A 20,129-nucleotide genomic window follows, 5' to 3' on the forward strand; every position below is an offset into this window, starting at 1 on the left:
TCAGAACTGAACAAGGCCATGTGGCTGTTTCACTAATTTAAAGCCAGTGGGTATTTGGCCCCCACCCCTAGCTGTGATGTCACTGTGAGGGGGGAGTTTCTCGTATCCTCCCTCCCCTTAGAGAGGTACTGGCTGAGTCTGGGGTTCTATTAAAACCCCGTAACTTTTGATTGGAAAATGGCACAATTGTGCCATTGCTCCCAATCACCTGGGTACCTTTCTACCTTTCACCCCATACCAAACTTGGGTTGTCTAGGCCTAAGATTAGGGGTGTTCCGCCATTAGCTGGGTTCCCCTGCAGCTAGGCTTTTGATATTTGGGCCATGAGGGTATCTAGATTCTATAACCCTCCCCTGTAACTGGGGACCCATAATTATAAACATGCCCCAATTATGGACAGCTATGATATTTATTTGTCTCTCATAGTTTTTTCGGTGGCAAAGCGACACACAGGTGGCACTATTCCTTTGATCTCTTTGTCTCCAGAGATGAGCTTGCAGAGATGTGAATTTTTTCACATGGGGTAGAGAAACTTCCTCCTAGTCTTTGGTCATCATTGAACCTCCTGGGGTGCTGACTCCATATAGCCTTTCTGCCAGTTGTATACGTAATGAACATTTGTTCCTCTAATCAGTCATAAATTTAAGAAGATGCAATGAAAAGAGAAAAAAACACATGCACAGTTGGTGCAATATTATCACAAGGGGCAAACAACAGAAACAGAGAAACAAGCAGAGTAAGGCAGAATAAATTCAAAACCAAGATAACGCTTAAGGCATAGAATCGTATCACTAGAGAGAGGTCGAGTAAACGTAGCAGAGGTCAGATACACAGAATAGCAAGTAACAACACAAGATCACAGGGAACTGGTATGAGGAGACTAGTAGAACCTACAAGGTGTAATGGAAATGGCCATGTATATAGAGGAGCTCCTGGACTGGATCAGCCATCCATCACTCCAGTATCCCCGTGCGGCTCAATCAATCCCAACACAGCAGGAACATAGCCACAGTTCACACACACAAAACACAGCAGAAGAGAATCGAGCCCTCAAAGCTTTCTTCTGTGGTCAGAAGATGATGTTGGCACAGATGTAACACATAGACACTGACCTGTCAGGCTGCTTCTCTCTACACATGGGAAACGTTCTAACAAACATGTATTATAGGGATGATTGTAGGCTATACATTGCAAAAGACAACCTACCACTGATGGTGAACATAGCCCTTAAATTTTTGAATTAAAAGGATCTTACATTTTCCCCTGCTGGAGATATTGCCTTATTCTATCATATGGATCTAGGTAGAAATGAAAGCTCAAAGTCAATTGGGCCATTCAAGAACCCTTGCATTTTCGGAGCAATATCATCTTCAGTGAGTTTAGTCTGGGAAACCAACGTAAAGCTTTGCAGGATGGTGGTAAGAAAGATAAAAAGTTCCATTCGGGCCACATTCTCTCCGGGACAGATCCTCTTTCCTGGAAAATAAATAAATAAATAAAATGGAACAAATATTAAAGAGTCACAAAAACCATTTGATTTCCATTTGAATTGAATGAAGGAAATATACATCTAGACATATATCTCCGCTCCTGGGAGGACTTACCTGCTGAGAACGCCATCATCGCATCGTTCCTCTTAAACTTCCCATTCTCCTCCAAGAAATGGTTTGGATTAAACTTCCACGGAGAAGCAAATTGTTTGGGGTCTCGATGAACGGTGCAGAGTAAGGGGTAAATTTCTGTTCCCTGAGAATTTAAACCAACAAGTTACAATTTCTATAAAATATTTTATGGTAATGTCCATTCACTTAGAATAATATACAATATAAAAATCATTAGATTTTTAAAAACTATATTTGAAATTACTGTTGCCTCTTTGTAACCAAGACCCCCCCCCCCCTTTCACTACCTACCTTTGGGATGTGAAATCCCCTGAAACTGACGTTTTTTGTTACCATGTGTGGAACATTCATAGGTGAAATATCACAAAATCTCTGGATTTCATGGATTACTGCCTGTGTGTAAGGCATTTGTTCCCGGTCATCAAAACACGGGACCCGATCACATCCAATCACTCGATCAATCTCCTCATGGATTTTAGCTGTAAATGAAGAACAGATACATCATTACAGTCCATACAATCCACAGTTTATAAGTAACGTCATCATGGCCTAGAGGGAAGATGTCACCAGATATTGACTTATTTGAAAATAAGATTCTACATTCAGCATATTGTTGACAAACTGCTACAAATATTTATCAAAAAGAACTAGGTCATACGATGCTCTCTTTTTTCCTCTCCCTGTACAATGACCTCTATATAGATAACACTGACCCATCATTACATCACTACTGACAATAGATGATGTCACAGCTTATCTCCTCCCCCTCCCTGTACAATGACCTCTATATAGATAACACTGACCCGTCATTACATCACTACTGACAATAGATGATGTCACAGCTTATCTCCTCCCCCTCCCTGTACAATGACCTCTATATAGATAACACTGACCCATCATTACATCACTACTGACAATAGATGATGTCACAGCTTATCTCCTCCCGCTCCCTGTACAATGACCTCTATATAGATAACACTGACCCATCATTACATCACTACTGACAATAGATGGTGTAACAGCTTATCTCCTCCCCCTCCCTGTACAATGACCTCTATATAGATAACACTGACCCATCATTACATCACTACTGACAATAGATGATGTCACAGATTATCTCCTCCCCCTCCCTGTACAATGACCTCTATATAGATAACACTGACCCATCATTACATCACTACTGACAATAGATGATGTCACAGCTTATCTCCTCCCCCTCCCTGTACAATGACCTCTATATAGATAATACTGACCAATCATTACATCACTACCGACAATAGATGGTGTAACAGCTTATCTCCTCCCCCTCCCTGTACAATGACCTCTATATAGATAACACTGACCCATCATTACATCACTACTGACAATAGATCATGTCACAGCTTATCTCCTCCTCCCTGTACAATGACCTCTATATAGATAACACTGACCCATCATTACATCACTACTGACAATAGATGATGTCACAGCTTATCTCCTCCCCCTCCCTGTATAATGACCTCTATATAGATAACACTGACCCATCATTACATCACTACTGACAATATATGATGTCACAGCTTATCTCCTCCTCCCTGTACAATGACCTCTATATAGATAATACTGACCCATCATTACATCACTACTGACAATAGATGATGTCACAGCTTATCTCCTCCCCCTCCCTGTATAATGACCTCTATATAGATAACACTGACCCATCATTACATCACTACTGACAATATATGATGTCACAGCTTATCTCCTCCTCCCTGTACAATGACCTCTATATAGATAATACTGACCCATCATTACATCACTACTGACAATAGATGATGTCACAGCTTATCTCCTCCCCCTCCCTGTATAATGACCTCTATATAGATAACACTGACCCATCATTACATCACTACTGACAATATATGATGTCACAGCTTATCTCCTCCTCCCTGTACAATGACCTCTATATGGATAACACTGAAATGTGAAAACAACTGAAAATATGTCTTATATTCTCGGTCCTTTTACTTTGATTACTGCTTTGCACCCTCTTGCCATTCTATTGATTATTGATAGGCTTCAAGAGGTAGTCACCAGAAAAGGTCTTCCAACAGTCCTGATTGAGTTCCCAGAGATTCTTTTAGGGTCAGAGGTAGAGATGAGCGAACACTAAAATGCTCGGGTACTCGTTATTCGAGACGAACTTTTCCCGATGCTCGAGTGCTCGTCTCGAATAACGAACCCCATTGAAGTCAATGGGAGACTCGAGCATTTTTCAAGGGGACCAAGGCTCTGCACAGGGAAGCTTGGCCAAACACCTGGGAACCTCAGAAAAGGATGGAAACACCACGGAAATGGACAGGAAACAGCAGGGGCAGCATGCATGGATGCCTCATGGCGACATACCCTAAATGGACTCAGGCTTCAAACCAATGGGTGGCAGAGAGGAACCAAAGGAGGTGAGCAAGAAGCGCTCAAATAATATCGGTACATGATAAAAGTTTGCCAGTATATTTTGTGGATTACACAGCAGGGTGGCGACAAAGTTAACATGGAAGCCATGAAAACAACCCAAAATTCTGCCTGACACAGCTCGTTTGATAAGGGGACCATGTATGGAGGCAGTGAACTAGTAGTAGATTAAAGGTGCTGCAGTTAAAACTATGTTAGTTGGATCTTGGCATGGAGCTGGCGCTCCGCTGCCAGGCGAGCTTTCGCCAATCCAAGCCCCTGTCTCTAGGCTACTCCCCAAACAGCACTTCTAAGAACCTTTTGTATAAGATCAAGTGTAGTAGCGTTCTTATAAGTTTAGGATATGCCGGGTGAGGGGAATGTAAACAGATGCGCAAGAAGCGCTGAAATAATATCCCTAAATGGTAAAAGTTTGCAAGTATATTTTGGGGATTACACAGCAGGGTGGCGACAAAGTTAACAACTTTGATGTGGAATGCCCTGTAATAGCTCTTGGGCGGTGTGCCTTTTATCGCCTAGGCTCAGCAGTTTCAGCACCGCCTGCTGTCGCTTAGCGACGGCACTGCTGCTGTGCCTAGAGCTACCGACTGATGGCGCCATGCCCACGGATGGTAATTCGGAGGAGGAGGAGGTGGAGGAGGGGTGGGAGGAGGTATAGTAGGCCTTTGAGACCTGGACCGAGGTAGGCCCCGCAATTCTCTGCGTCGGCAGTATATGACCAGCCCCAGGGTCAGACTCGGTCCCAGCCTGCACCAAGTTAAGTGTAGTAGCGTTCTTATAAGTTTGGGATATGGCGGGTGAGGGGAATGTAAACAGATGCGCAAGAAGCGCATGATGCGCATGGAGCTGGCGTTCCGCTGCCAGGCGAGCTTTCGCCAATCCAAGCCCCTGTCTCTAGGCTACTCCCCAAACAGCACTTCTAAGAACCTTTTGTATAAGATCAAGTGTAGTAGCGTTCTTATAAGTTTAGGATATGCCGGGTGAGGGGAATGTAAACAGATGCGCAAGAAGCGCTGAAATAATATCCCTAAATGGTAAAAGTTTGCCAGTATATTTTGGGGATTACACAGCAGGGTGGCGACAAAGTTAACAACTTTGATGTGGAATCCATGAAAACAACCCAAATTTCTGCCTGACACACCTCGTTTGATAAAGGGACGATGTATGGAGGCAGCTATATGGACGACTTTTGGAGGTAGCAATGGAGACAACGTGTGGAGGCTGCTATGGAGACAATTTAATTTGGATAGTGCCTGTATGTGGCAGTCCCAAACATTTTTCAAACCAGAGGAGCAGGTAGGTGGCCCTCCAGTAAAATGGGATAGATTGAGTGCCTGTATGTGGCAGTCCCAAAAATGTTTCAAACCAGAGGAGCAGGTAGGTGGCCCTCCAGTAAAATGGAATAGATTGAGTGCCTGTATGTGGCAGTCCCAAAAATTGTTCAAACCAGAGGAGCAGGTAGGTGGCCCTGCAGTAAAATGGAATAGATTGAGTGCCTGTATGTGGCAGTCCCAAAAATTGTTCAAACCAGAGGAGCAGGTAGGTGGCCCTGCAGTAAAATGGAATAGATTGAGTGCCTGTATGTGGCAGTCCCAAAAATTGTTCAAACCAGAGGAGCAGGTAGGTGGCCCTGCAGTAAAATGGAATAGATTGAGTGCCTGTATGTGGCAGTCCCAAAAATTGTTCAAACCAGAGGAGCAGGTAGGTGGCCCTGCAGTAAAATGGAATAGATTGAGTGCCTGTATGTGGCAGTCCCAAAAATTGTTCAAACCAGAGGAGCAGGTAGGTGGCCCTGCAGTAAAATGGAATAGATTGAGTGCCTGTATGTGGCAGTCCCAAAAATGTTTCAAACCAGAGGAGCAGGTAGGTGGCCCTCCAGTAAAATGGAATAGATTGAGTGCCTGTATGTGGCAGTCCCAAAAATTGTTCAAACCAGAGGAGCAGGTAGGTGGCCCTGCAGTAAAATGGAATAGATTGAGTGCCTGTATGTGGCAGTCCCAAAAATGTTTCAAACCAGAGGAGCAGGTAGGTGGCCCTCCAGTAAAATGGAATAGATTGAGTGCCTGTATGTGGCAGTCCCAAAAATTGTTCAAACCAGAGGAGCAGGTAGGTGGCCCTGCAGTAAAATGGAATAGATTGAGTGCCTGTATGTGGCAGTCCCAAAAATTTTTTAAAACAGAGGACCGGGTAGGTGGCCCTCCAGAAAAATGGAATAGATTGAGTGCCTGTATGTGGCACTCACAAAAATTGTTTCAAACAGAGGACCGGGTAGGTGGCCCTCCAGAAAAATTAAATGCATGAAGTACTATAGCAAGAGCCAGTGGGCCCTGTCAAAAAATAGCCATTTTCCTCTGCTTTACTGAACAAAGAGGAGGAGAAGGAGGAAAATGAGGAGGAGGAGGAGGAGTGGATCAATTATTCAGGTTGAGCTTCCTTCACCTGGTGGAGATTGGAAATTCTGAGAAATCCAGCCTTTATTCATTTTAATAAGCGTCAGCCTGTCAGCGCTGTCAGTCGACAGGCGTGTACGCTTATCGGTGATGATGCCACCAGCTGCACTGAAAACCCGCTCGGACAAGACGCTAGCGGCAGGGCAGGCAAGAACCTCCAAGGCGTACAGCGCCAGTTCGTGCCACATGTCCAGCTTTGAAACCCAGTAGTTGTAGGGAGCTGTGTGATCATTTAGGACGATGGTATGGTCAGCTACGTACTCCCTCACCATCTTTCTGTAAAGATCAGCCCTACTCTGCCGAGACTGGGGACAGGTGACAGTGTCTTGCTGGGGTGACATAAAGCTGGCAAAAGCCTTGTAAAGCGTACCCTTGCCAGTGCTGGACAAGCTGCCTGCTCGCCTACTCTCCCTCGCTACTTGTCCCGCAGAACTACGCACTCTGCCGCTAGCGCTGTCAGAAGGGAAATACTGTTTCAGCTTGTGCACCAGGGCCTGCTGGTATTCATGCATTCTCACACTCCTTTCCTCTCCAGGGATGAGAGTGGGAAGATTTTGCTTGTACCGTGGGTCCAGGAGAGTGAACACCCAGTAATCGGTGCTGGAATAAATTCTTTGAACGCGAGGGTCACGGGATAGGCAGCCTAGCATGAAATCTGCCATATGCGCCAGAGTACCAACGCGTAAGAATTCACTCCCCTCACTGGCCTGACTGTCCATTTCCTCCTCCTCCAACTCCTCCAACTCCTCTTCTTCTGCCCATACACGCTGAACAGTGAAGGACTCAACAATGGTCCCCTCTTGTGTCTCGCCAACATTCTCTTCCTCTTCCTCCTCATCCTCCTCCACCTCCACCTCCTCCGATATGCGCTGAGAAACAGACCTCAGGGTGCTTTGGCTATCAACAAGGGAATATTCTTCCCCCGTCTCTTGTGACGAGCGCAAAGCTTCCGACTTCATGCTGACCAGAGAGTTTTTCAACAGGCCAAGCAGCGGGATGGTGAGGCTGATGATGGCGGCATCGCCACTGACCATCTGTGTTGACTCCTCAAAGTTACTCAGCACCTGACAGATATCAGACATCCACGTCCACTCCTCATTGTAGACTTGAGGAAGCTGACTGACCTGACTACCAGTTCTGGTGGAAGTTGACATCTGGCAGTCTACAATCGCTCTGCGCTGCTGGTAAACTCTGGATAACATGGTCAGTGTTGAATTCCACCTCGTGGGCAGGTCGCACAACAGTCGGTGAGCGGGCAGTTGGAGGCGGCGCTGCGCTGCCCTGAGAGTGGCAGCATCTGGGCTGGACTTCCTGAAATGCGCACAGATGCGGCGCACCTTCGTGAGCAAATCAGACAGATTGGGGTATGTCTTGAGGAAACGCTGCACTATCAGATTTAACACATGGGCCAGGCATGGCACATGTGTCAGTCTGCCGAGTTGCAGAGCCGCCACCAGGTTACGGCCGTTGTCACACACAACCATTCCCGGCTTGAGGTTCAGCGGTGCCAGCCACAGATCAGTCTGCGCCGTGATGCCCTGTAATAGCTCTTGGGCGGTGTGCCTTTTGTCGCCTAGGCTCAGCAGTTTGAGCACCGCCTGCTGTCGCTTAGCGACGGCACTGCTGCTGTGCCTAGAGCTACCGACTGATGGCGCCGTGCCCACGGATGGTAGTTCGGAGGAGGAGGTGGAGGAGGGGTGGGAGGAGGAGGAGGCATAGTAGGCCTGAAACACCTTGACCGAGGTAGGCCCCGCAATCCTCGGCGTCGGCAGTATATGAGCAGCCCCAGGGTCAGACTCGGTCCCAGCCTCCACCAAGTTAACCCAATGTGCCGTCAGCGATATATAGTGGCCCTGCCCGGCAGCACTCGTCCACGTGTCCGTGGTCAGGTGGACCTTGTCAGAAACGGCGTTGGTCAGGGCACGGATGATGTTGTCTGACACGTGCTGGTGCAGGGCTGGGACGGCACATCGGGAAAAGTAGTGGCGGCTGGGGACCGAATACCGAGGGGCGGCCGCCGCCATGAGGTTGCGAAAGGCCTCGGTCTCTACTAGCCTATAGGGCAGCATCTCCAGGCTAAGCAATCTGGAGATGTGCACATTAAGGGCTTGGGCGTGCGGGTGGGTTGCACTATATTTGCGTTTCCGCTCCAGCGTCTGGGGTATGGAGAGCTGAACGCTGGTGGATGCTGTGGAGGATCGTGGAGGCGACGATGGGGTTTTTGTGCCAGGGTCCTGGGCAGGGGGCTGACTAGCAGCTGACACAGGGGAAGGAGCAGTGGTGTGCACGGCCGGAGGTGAACGGGCTTGTTGCCACTGAGTGGGGTGCTTAGCATTCATATGCCTGCGCATACTGGTGGTAGTTAAGCTAGTAGTGGTGGAACCCCTGCTGAGCCTGGTTTGGCAAATGTTGCACACCACAGTCCGTCGGTCATCCGGTGTTTCCTTAAAGAACCTCCACACTTCTGAAGATCTAGCCCTCGCCGCAAGAGCCCTCACCACGGGAGCTTCACTAGTTGACAGTGGCGCTGATGCACCAGCTCTGGCCCTGCCTCTCCGTCTGGCCCCACCACTGCCTCTTCCAACCTGTTCAGGTCGAGGACTCTCCTCCGTCTCAGAAGCACTGTGTTCACCCGGCCTCTCAACCCAGCTTGGGTCTGTCACCTCATCATCCTCCGATCCCTCAGTCTGCTCCCCCCTCGGACTTCCTGCCCTGACAACAACTTCCCCACTGTCTGACAACCGTGTCTCCTCATCGTCGGACACCTCTTTACACACTTCCACTACGTCAAGAAGGTCATCATCACCCACAGACTGTGACTGGTGGAAAACCTGGGCATCGGAAAACTGTGGGAAGGGTCCAAAAAACAGTTCCTCAGAGTATGCCGGTTCAAATGCCAAATTTTCCTGGGAGGGGGCAGACTGGGGGGGAGGAGGCTGAGGTGCAGGAGCTGGAGGAGTGGCGATTTCGGTGACATGGGTGGACTGCGTGGAAGACTGACTGGTGGTGGACAAATTGCTCGAAGCATTGTCAGCAATCCACGACATCACCTGTTCGCACTGTTCTGGCCTCAACAGTGCTCTACCACGAGTCCCAGTAACTTCAGACATGAACCTAGGGAGTGTAGCTCTGCGGCGTTCCCCTGCTCCCTCATCAGCAGGTGGTGTCTCACCCCGCCCAGGACCACGGCCTCTGACCCCTGCAGTAGTTGGACGCCCACGTCCCCGCCCTCGTCCTCTACCCCTAGCCCTCGGGTTAAACATTTTTAAAATGAGAGTTATAACTTTATTTTTTTTTTTACTTTTTTTTGTTTTTTTTTGTGTTTTTTTTTTTTTTTTTTGTGTTTTTTGTTTTTTTTTGAGTTTTTAAAACCAAACAATGCTATCCTATTGCTATGGCTATTTTCTAGCCAAGTATCAAAGCACACTACTATGCCAGATGAGATGACACTGAGTTAGTGCCTAATTGAAATCCAACCCCTACTAAATTTTCCCACTTCGGTCTTTGCTATGGATATGTGCGTCACTAAGCGCAGAACACAGCGGTCGCAAGTCTCACTACAAATTGCTCAGAATTGGCTAGTACATGCACTGCAGAAACTACAGCCACCAGCAGATCAACCAGAAATCAAATATATAGAACGCTACTGTAGGCTTCAAGATCAAGAAGCTGTTTGTATTCTCCTATGGCTATTTTCTAGCCAAGTATCAAAGGAAGCACAGTACTATGCCGGATGAGATGACACTGAGTTATTGCCTAATAGAAATCCAACCCCTACTGAATTTTGCCACTTCGGCCTTTGCTATGGATATGTGCGCCACTAAGCGCAGAACACAGCGGTCGCAAGTCCCACTACAAATTGCTCAGAATTGGCAAGTACATGCACTGCAGAAACTACAGCCACCAGCAGATCAACCAGAAATCAAATATATAGAACGCTACTGTAGGCTTCAAGATCAAGAAGCTGTTTGTATTCTCCTATGGCTATTTTCTAGCCAAGTATCAAAGGAAGCACAGTACTATGCCGGATGAGATGACACTGAGTTATTGCCTAATAGAAATCCAACCCCTACTGAATTTTGCCACTTCAGCCTTTGCTATGGATATGTGCGCCACTAAGCGCAGAACACAGCGGTCGCAAGTCTCACTACAAATTGCTCAGAATTGGCAAGTACATGCACTGCAGAAACTACAGCCACCAGCAGATCAACCAGAAATCAAATATATAGAACGCTACTGTAGGCTTCAAGAAGCTGTTTGTATTCTCCTATGGCTATTTTCTAGCCAAGTATCAAAGGAAGCACAGTACTATGCCGGATGAGATGACACTGAGTTATTGCCTAATAGAAATCCAACCCCTACTGAATTTTGCCACTTCGGCCTTTGCTATGGATATGTGCGCCACTAAGCGCAGAACACAGCGGTCGCAAGTCCCACTACAAATTGCTCAGAATTGGCAAGTACATGCACTGCAGAAACTACAGCCACCAGCAGATCAACCAGAAATCAAATATATAGAACGCTACTGTAGGCTTCAAGATCAAGAAGCTGTTTGTATTCTCCTATGGCTATTTTCTAGCCAAGTATCAAAGGAAGCACAGTACTATGCCGGATGAGATGACACTGAGTTATTGCCTAATAGAAATCCAACCCCTACTGAATTTTGCCACTTCAGCCTTTGCTATGGATATGTGCGCCACTAAGCGCAGAACACAGCGGTCGCAAGTCTCACTACAAATTGCTCAGAATTGGCAAGTACATGCACTGCAGAAACTACAGCCACCAGCAGATCAACCAGAAATCAAATATATAGAACGCTACTGTAGGCTTCAAGAAGCTGTTTGTATTCTCCTATGGCTATTTTCTAGCCAAGTATCAAAGGAAGCACAGTACTATGCCAGATGAGATGACACTGAGTTATTGCCTAATAGAAATCCAACCCCTACTGAATTTTGCCACTTCAGCCTTTGCTATGGATATGTGCGCCACTAAGCGCAGAACACAGCGGTCGCAAGTCTCACTACAAATTGCTCAGAATTGGCAAGTACATGCACTGCAGAAACTACAGCCACCAGCAGATCAACCAGAAATCAAATATATAGAACGCTACTGTAGGCTTCAAGAAGCTGTTTGTATTCTCCTATGGCTATTTTCTAGCCAAGTATCAAAGGAAGCACAGTACTATGCCAGATGAGATGACACTGAGTTATTGCCTAATAGAAATCCAACCCCTACTGAATTTTGCCACTTCAGCCTTTGCTATGGATATGTGCGCCACTAAGCGCAGAACACAGCGGTCGCAAGTCTCACTACAAATTGCTCAGAATTGGCAAGTACATGCACTGCAGAAACTACAGCCACCAGCAGATCAACCAGAAATCAAATATATAGAACGCTACTGTAGGCTTCAAGAAGCTGTTTGTATTCTCCTATGGCTATTTTCTAGCCAAGTATCAAAGGAAGCACAGTACTATGCCAGATGAGATGACACTGAGTTATTGCCTAATAGAAATCCAACCCCTACTGAATTTTCCCACTTCGGTCTTTGCTATGGATATGTGTGCCACTAAGAGCTAAACACAACGGTAGCAAGTCCCCCTGCTAATTCCTCACAAAATGGTAAAATATGCAAATTAAAATAAAAAAAGTAGAACGTTATTGTAGCCCTAAGAAGGGCTGTTGGGTTCTTTGAGAATCACTCCTGCCTAACAGTAAGCTAATAGAACACCCTAACGCTTTCCCTGAGCAGCAGCAGCTCTCTCCCTAGCGGCATCCAGAGACAGAATGATCCGAGCAGCGCGGCCAGCGGCTAGTCTATCCCAGGGTCACCTGATCTGGCCAGCCAACCACTGCTATCGACGTGTAAGGGTACCACGTCATGCTGGGTGGAGTGCAGAGTCTCCTGGCTTGTGATTGGCTCTGTTTCTGGCCGCCAAAAAGCAAAACGGCGGGAGCTGCCATTTTCTCGAGCGGGCGAAGTATTCGTCCGAGTAACGAGCAGTTTCGAGTACCCTAATGCTCGACCGAGCATCAAGCTCGGACGAGCATGTTCGCTCATCTCTAGTCAGAGGTAGTGGACACATGCGAGCCATGACGAAAGCCGACGCCTGGGAGCAGAGTCTTAGTGGCACCTGGTTTGCACCAGAGCCCACCGCAAGGTGGTTTGGACTTGCTGTGGCAGAATACCACCAGGTTGCTCCATAGGCGCTACTTTGCTCGCAGTGGTGGCCAAGGCAAGGTACAGATTCAGCAGGAAGAATCAGAGTTGAGGTCAGGCTGATGCTCAGGACAGGAGGCACAGGATTGGAGTCAGGGATAAGGCAGAAGGTCAGGACAAGCGGCAGAAAAAAATCAAAGTCAGGAACGTAATCGAGGTCACAATGGATAATCAGAATAATCATACAATACACTTTCTCAGAGGCACAAAAATCCGACAGGGGACACAGGAAGAGGCCAGCTATTTAACAGGGTAGGCAGTTAGCCAGCGCCAATCATCGGCATGCTTGCCTTTTTTATCTTACAGAGCCCGGGCACATGTACCCTAGGAGGCTGGGATGCACATGCCGGAACACTGGGGGCCGCCACTGCTTTTTGCTAGCCATATTACAAATTCTACCAGTCTATTCAGTAGGAGTATGAGCTGTGTATCCACCTGACAGCATAACACAACTGATGGTCCCAACCCCATTTCACTCTTGCATGTCTCACTTAGGGGATGCTCTAGACCAGACATGGCACTTACATAGGAAAGTTGTACATGGGACTAAAGGAGTATTGGATCCTTACCACCCTGATTATAATTTTTGAAATGGGGTTAGAAGGCGGGGAAGAGGGAAACTTTAAAATCACAGCTGTTTGGATGGGGTTGATACGTAATTAACTATGGATTGTGGAATTTTTACTTTCAATGTGGCTTCAATGAGTGCTGTTTGGGACACAGTTATGGGCCCACCACCCATGAGGCAATTTGCTAAAGTTGCCTCGGGCGGCAACCCCCGGGGCATCAGTCGAATGGCAGAACTCTTATTCACGTCTATAAGATCTGCAGTTGCTTCCAGGAGCATTCGTGTAGTCATTATACTACTGTGTTCTCCCAGTTCCCATCATATTGTGGAGGCCAACCAGCAGATGATTGATGGGTCTGCTGTGTGTTTCTTCCCCACTGATCACTAACCTTGAACTTCAGGATACTTCAGTAAGATAAGCAGTCCATATCTCATTGTGGTGCTCACAGTCTCTGTACCCGCCATAAACAGGTTATGGGTTGTTACTAGGAGATTTCTTAAATAAAATTCAGTATCGGAAACATTTTTCTCCTGTGGGGAATAGATGTGTAATGATAAAACGGTTTATATAAGTTATATAGTAAAATCCATATACAGTGGGTATGGAAAGTGTTTAAACCTCTTTTTTTACTCTTTGTTTCAGATCTGGTTAAGGTTACAAAATAATTTCTGTAGCACTCAAGGTTCCTAAGAGCACAATGGCCTCCATAATCCTTAAATGGAAGAAGTTTGAGACAACCACAACTCTTCCTCAACCGGGTCTTCTAGCCAAACTCAGCAATCGTAGGAGAAGAGCTTTGGTGAGAGCGGTAAAAGAAGGGAGATGGAAGAAAGTTCCACAAAGTCAACTATTACTGCAGCCCTCAACCAGTTGGGGCAGAGTTTGCCAATGGAAGCCTTTCCTCAGAACAAGACATATGAAAGTCACATGAATGACTCCCAGACTGTTGAGAAACAAAAGCCTCTGGTCTGATGAGACAAAGGTTGAACTTTCTAATTCGTTGACACTTAGGTATCAACCAATATTATAAAAAGGGGTTTCTTGGCAATAGTTTACAATGAACCACTGCAGGACACTATGGCCATAACATTTCTTTCTATGGTGGAAACTTTTGGTGGTATGGATAAATACCTCTTCCATTTTGATGAGGAAGCTGTCAATGAAATGTCTGGGTGAGCTGGGATCCAGAGACTTCTGGCTGACCTTCACCCTCTCATGGATAAATTCAGCCAATTCCTCACAAAGTTGGATAATCCTATGATGAGGTCCAGGAATGTGGTCCATTAATGAAGGGAGAATGCTCTGCAGCTTTAGAGATGTGAAAAAGACAAAAGCAGATACAAACAGTAAGAAAGTTTTGGTATCTAGCAAATAAGGAACAATTTACCTAATCAAAGGGGTTCAATTGACCAAAAATCCTAAAACATTTTGCCTATATGTATTCACTTTGATGTCCCTTTGACCAGACTCCACCACACGCAGGATGACAAATAGGGTTTCCCTATTCTGAATTGATATCATCCATCACTCATCACCTGAGAATACGCGGTGCGTGGAGGCTCAATCGCGTAGGATCTGCAGATAACACTGCTAAAGATAGTTACCTGTCCCCAGGTAGAGCTTGCAAGTTGGAAACATTCAGCCACAATGTCAAGTAGCTTGGCGAACCGCTCATCCTTGTACTCAAAACGATTCCCAAATATAATCGAACAAAGAACATTAGAAAAGGCATCCATCAGCTTCTTGGTTGGATCTAAGGGGTGACCTGCATCAGAATTTGGTATTTAGTTGACTCACTTCACATTCCATAAGGAAAATAAGTGAAACTGGTCCTAAGTGACTATTTCCTGCCTTGTTTTATCATCTCTGTAGGCTTTATCATCAAGGCATAGACAGTGGCGTAACTAGAAGCTGATGGGACCCAGTGCAAAGTCTGTGCCGGGCCCCCGACTATAATGTAATGTTTATAGTAATAGTCTTCTCATATGGGAAAGTGACACCATAAGGGCTCCCTAAACCTCTTGGGCCCTGGTGCGACCGCAACCTCTGCACCCCCCTCAAGTTATGCCCCTGGGCTTAGACTTGTACACATTACAAAATTGTTTTGTGGTCCTTTTTCCGCCCCCATAACCAATCTAAGGTCAATGTTAAAGATCGGGGAGCCTCTGAATGGTGTTATTTCCAGGTATTAACTTCTCTCTAAGAATCAGTGCTTTGTCATGTAATATAAGTATATTTGATTAGAATAATCTATGGTTGAAAACCCCGATCTGTCTTAGCACTTGACAATTAGTAGTGTAGTCCCATAAAAGTGTATGGACTAATGTAATGTATTTTGTATTTTTTTTAATTTTGTCTTTTTGTTGCCTTACCATCAAACTTTCTAAATTCCTCCACAATGCACTGAGCTTCCTTTTGTATTTTCCACTCATTGCTTTTCTTCCCAAATCCAAAACTCTTGAGTGTTTTCACTGTGAAGATTCGCATGATTTTCCACCTTTCACCATTCGCCAGACTAAGTCCTACAAAAGAAATTCACATACACCTGAGCCAAATGGGAAACCAAATACCGTATACAGACGGTCCCCTACTTAAGGACACCCGACTTACAGACGGCCCATAGTTACAGACGGACCCCTCTGCCCCCTGTGACCTCTGGTGACCTCTCTGGATGTTACTATAGTCCTAGACTGCAATGCTGAGCTGTAAGGTGTCTGTAATTAAGCTTTATTGATAATCCTTGGTCCCATTACAGCACAAAATTTCGAAACACCAATTGTTACTGGGGCAAAAAGATTTTTTATCTGGATCTACAATTATAAAATATACAGTTTCGACTTCCATACAAATTCAACTTAAGAAAAAACCTATGGAAAGTATGTTGTACATAACTCGGGGACTGCCGGTATTGCAATGTTTACTATTATAAACTGCAATATTCTCTCTTGAAATTTGTTTTTTTTTTAATAAAAAATAGCTTCGAAAAGTTAGTCACACTTTATAACAGTAGGCAGATTCACCAAAAATTTCTTAGACAATGGGGCTCATTTTGGGGTCCAAATCGCGCATTTTTGTTGGGTTTCCCGAATATTTCCAATTTCCACCGAATTGCCCTGGGATTTTGGCGCACGCGATCGGATTTTGCCGCATCGGCACCGACTTTCACGTGTCAGAAATCGGGGTTGTGGCCTTCAGAAAACCCGACAGATTCGGGTTCAGCACTCACATGCACCAGGAAGAAGAAGGTGAACTCTGGCGGACCTCGGCGCAGCAGCGACACATGCAGGATATCGGGTGTACGGACCTTAGTGAATCCCGGCAGACCCGAATCCTCATCGGAGAATGCGCCGCTGGATCGCGACTGGACCTGGTAAGTTAATGTGCCCCATTAAGTCTGATTTTGCTTATGGAATATTGGAGTATTCTGAGGATACTTTAAAGTATCTAAAACAATGGCTGAATGATTGACAATGGTACAAGGACCCCTCCCCTGGGGGGTGATTTCCATGGTCTCTCTCTTTATAGGTTTTTAAACTGTAGTAAAATTAATGGGGGTGGGGGCATATAATAGTTTGGTCTGGACGTCTATATACATGACCTTACTTTGTGCAGTGAATAAACTTCTTCCTTACCGTAGCCTTGAGTAAATCTCTCCAGAACAGGAAACCGACCTCTGGCCCCAAATTCTTCCCCTCGATCGATAAGAGCTTCCTTTACAGTCTCATATCCACAGAGAACGACCACTGGTCGTGAGCCAAAGTATAAGGTATATACCGACCCATACTGATCCCAAAGCTGAAACACAGGGTACAAGTAGGGATGAGCGGATCCGTTTCAGGCTCGAGCAGGCCACCACTTTCCTGAGGAATGTCTCTCCCAGTGACTTTTTCGAGGAGCGACGTTCCTCGGTAAGATGGTGGTGCTCACACCAAGGCTTTGAATCTGGTAACACCTTTTTTTAAACTCCGCCTATGTAAATTTCTTCCTCCTCTATATTGCTGAACATAAATGAATTGTAAACAATTTCAGCTCATATCTGTATTATGTAGTTATTACAGAAAAAGTCATTTTTTAATTTCAAAGTCACTTTCCAGTGATTTATTTACGTGTATAAATTACGTTCTTTGGGCCCACAAGATGAAAATAGTTAAAAATAGACCTATTGAAGTTTTCATATATTTGGGCCTGTATGGGGCACATTTACTTACCTGGTCCTGCGCGATCCCCGAGGTGCGTTCTCTGACGATGATGAAGTCCGGCGCAATTCTTCAACAGCATGCGCCCGAGATCCTGCATGTGTCGCTTCTGCGCCGAGGTCTGCCGGAGTTCACCTTCTTCTTCCCGGTGCATGTGAGTGCTTGCCTTGTGACACAATTTGATTTTTAAATTCTGTGGTTTGTCCAAATGCGTCGAGTTGTCCGACGGCCACGCACCCCGATTTGTTTCGCATGCAAGTCAGCGCAAGATTGCGCCAAAATCCGATCGCATGCGCCAAAAACCCCACTTAAATGCGGCACAAATCGGAAATAACCCGACAAAAAAGCGCCTTTTGGACCCTTAGTAAATGTGCCCCATTGTGTCCTTCTCGGCTGTGGCCAAAAATTTTTTTAAATGGAGGAAGATACAAGAGCACAGGACAGGCTTTAGATCTGAGTTTTTTTGCAGTTTGAGTAATGGACATTCCTTAGGATGAGTGTTTTATGGGCTGAGACCTAGGACCCAGTTTCCTTTTGGGAAAAGTTTTAGGAGTAAGAAGTCTAATAGGTCATGAAGCCCTCACCTGGAAAGGGAATGCAAATTAGCACCGGAGTTTTCCTCTATTTTTCATTTTTAAATATTTACTAGCCCCCGGCATTGGCCGCGATAGCAGTTAAATGCTATTAGATAGGACTAAATAGAAGAGGTCAACAACAAATATTTTATCTCTCTCTATCTTTATCTATATCTCTATTTATCTGCATCTCTTTCTGTATCTGTACCGCTCTGTATATCTCTATCTGTATCTCTATCTATCTGTATCGGTCTATCTTTTTACTCTCTATCTGTATCTCTATATATCTATATACAGGCCGGCCCCGGGTTACGTACACGAAAGGGTCTATCGGTTTGTTCTTAAGTTGAATTTGTATGTAAGTCGAAACTGTATTATTTTATAATTGTAGATCCAGACGATTTTTTTTTTGCCCCAGTGACAATTAGATTTTCAAAATTTTTTGCTGTAATTGGACCAAGGATTATCAATAAATCTTCATTACAGACACCTTACAGCTGATCATTGCAGCCTGGGACTATAGTAACATCCAGAGAGGTCACCAGAGCTCACAGGGGTAGAGGGGTCCGTCTGTAACTAGGGGTCGTCTGTAAGTTGGGTGTACTTAAGTAGGGGACCGCCTGTATCTCTATCTGTATCTCTCTCTCTCTGTCTGCCTATGTGTTTCTGTATATCTCTCTGTATCTCTCTACTTGTATCTCTATCTGTCTATCTGTATCTCTCTCTATCTGTATTTCTTTATCTATCTGTATCTATACTATAAAAAACAAAATACAGGGAGACAAACAAGAAGACCACAGAGCACAACCACAAACTGAAGAATAGTCTATGTTATACTCATCTCAGAGCTGAAAAACAGGTGATCCACGTGATTCCTCAAACTATAGAGATAAAACCCACATTCATATGTTTATCTTCTGACGCAACGAGTAATGGAGGTGACTGACCTTCATGAGAGACTCCACCAGCCTTCCCCTTGTTATATGCAGCAATGTTCCTATGAGAGGCAGCGGAGTAGGACCAGGGGGAAGGTTACGGTTTCTGTAAAAGTTGTCCCACGTTGAGTAGATGAAGAGGAATAAGAGGATCAGGATCCCCATCCATGTGATATCCATGTCTGCTCCCGGCACAGAGATAATAAGAGAATAGCAGATGAAGCTTCTGCAAATGAGAAAAAATTAAATATTACATATACATGACTGGGAGGAGGCGACTGGGTCATGAGTCTACCAGAGATTAGTTTTACGTCACCCTGTGATTCTGCGCACCTCTGATACTTAAAGGGGTATTCTGGGAATATGAACGTCTGATACAAAAACCCATGATGCTATAAATAAATGAATATAACAAAACTCAATGTCATTAGTCATAAAATAGAGGTTAAATAGTTAGATTTTTTTTGATTCACAAAATTTTAAAGTAGGTGGAGTTATTACCAAGATGGCCACCACTGGAAACTACAAGTCCCATGATCCTTTAGTTCTCAGTAACAGCTCCTCCCTCTTATTTTCTACCCCCAGTGATGATGTAACAGACTGTCCTGCTCTGTTACCATAGTAATGATGCGTAACTGCCATCCCTGCACATCACCACAACACTAGCCATAGTGGATAAACTGCAACCAACCGACTACAGCCAAACGTAGTGGTGATCACATGACTTGCCCAGGTGATGTGCACATGTGACCAACGGCATCTTCTGTCCTGAGTCTTCTTCGCACAGAGGAAATTAACGGACTGATTAAAGGGCCAGTAGCATTTTAACTCTTCATTGTAGTCTATAGTCAGCAGCATGTTTCTGCTAAAGGGAGCAAAATTTTAAATAACAAACCAATTAAATTTTTATGAAATATGCTGATTCTTGGAATACCCCTTTAATGATGCACGCTTCCATCTTTGTTGCGATCCTCCTCCTTGAACCGAGAGACAGTGATATCAGTCAGCTCTCGGCACTTCTCGTGCATGTGCGGTCAGTGAATCTCGCGCAGCTGCAAAGATTCAGTGACAGCCCATGTACGGATACCCATAAGTATTGCCGCGGCTGTGCTTA

General features: G+C 45.4%; 1 protein-coding gene across 1 annotated transcript; it reads right to left on the reverse strand.

Moving 5' to 3' along the window:
* Positions 1-974: 974 nt before the first annotated feature.
* On the reverse strand, positions 975-19,238 carry LOC140077757 (cytochrome P450 2G1-like). Its single transcript, XM_072125199.1, has 9 exons — positions 19,028-19,238; positions 16,942-17,104; positions 15,682-15,831; positions 14,914-15,074; positions 14,441-14,617; positions 13,698-13,839; positions 1,914-2,101; positions 1,605-1,746; positions 975-1,476 (listed from the first exon to the last, which is right to left on the reverse strand). The coding sequence occupies exons 1-9, from the start codon at positions 19,193-19,195 to the stop codon at positions 1,289-1,291; spliced, it is 1,479 nt and encodes a 492-aa protein (XP_071981300.1). The 5' UTR covers positions 19,196-19,238; the 3' UTR covers positions 975-1,288.
* Between the last annotated feature and the right edge of the window lie 891 nt (positions 19,239-20,129).

This window comes from Engystomops pustulosus, chromosome 9 (genome assembly GCF_040894005.1).
Source record: "Engystomops pustulosus chromosome 9, aEngPut4.maternal, whole genome shotgun sequence".
Classification (NCBI taxonomy): domain Eukaryota; kingdom Metazoa; phylum Chordata; class Amphibia; order Anura; family Leptodactylidae; genus Engystomops; species Engystomops pustulosus.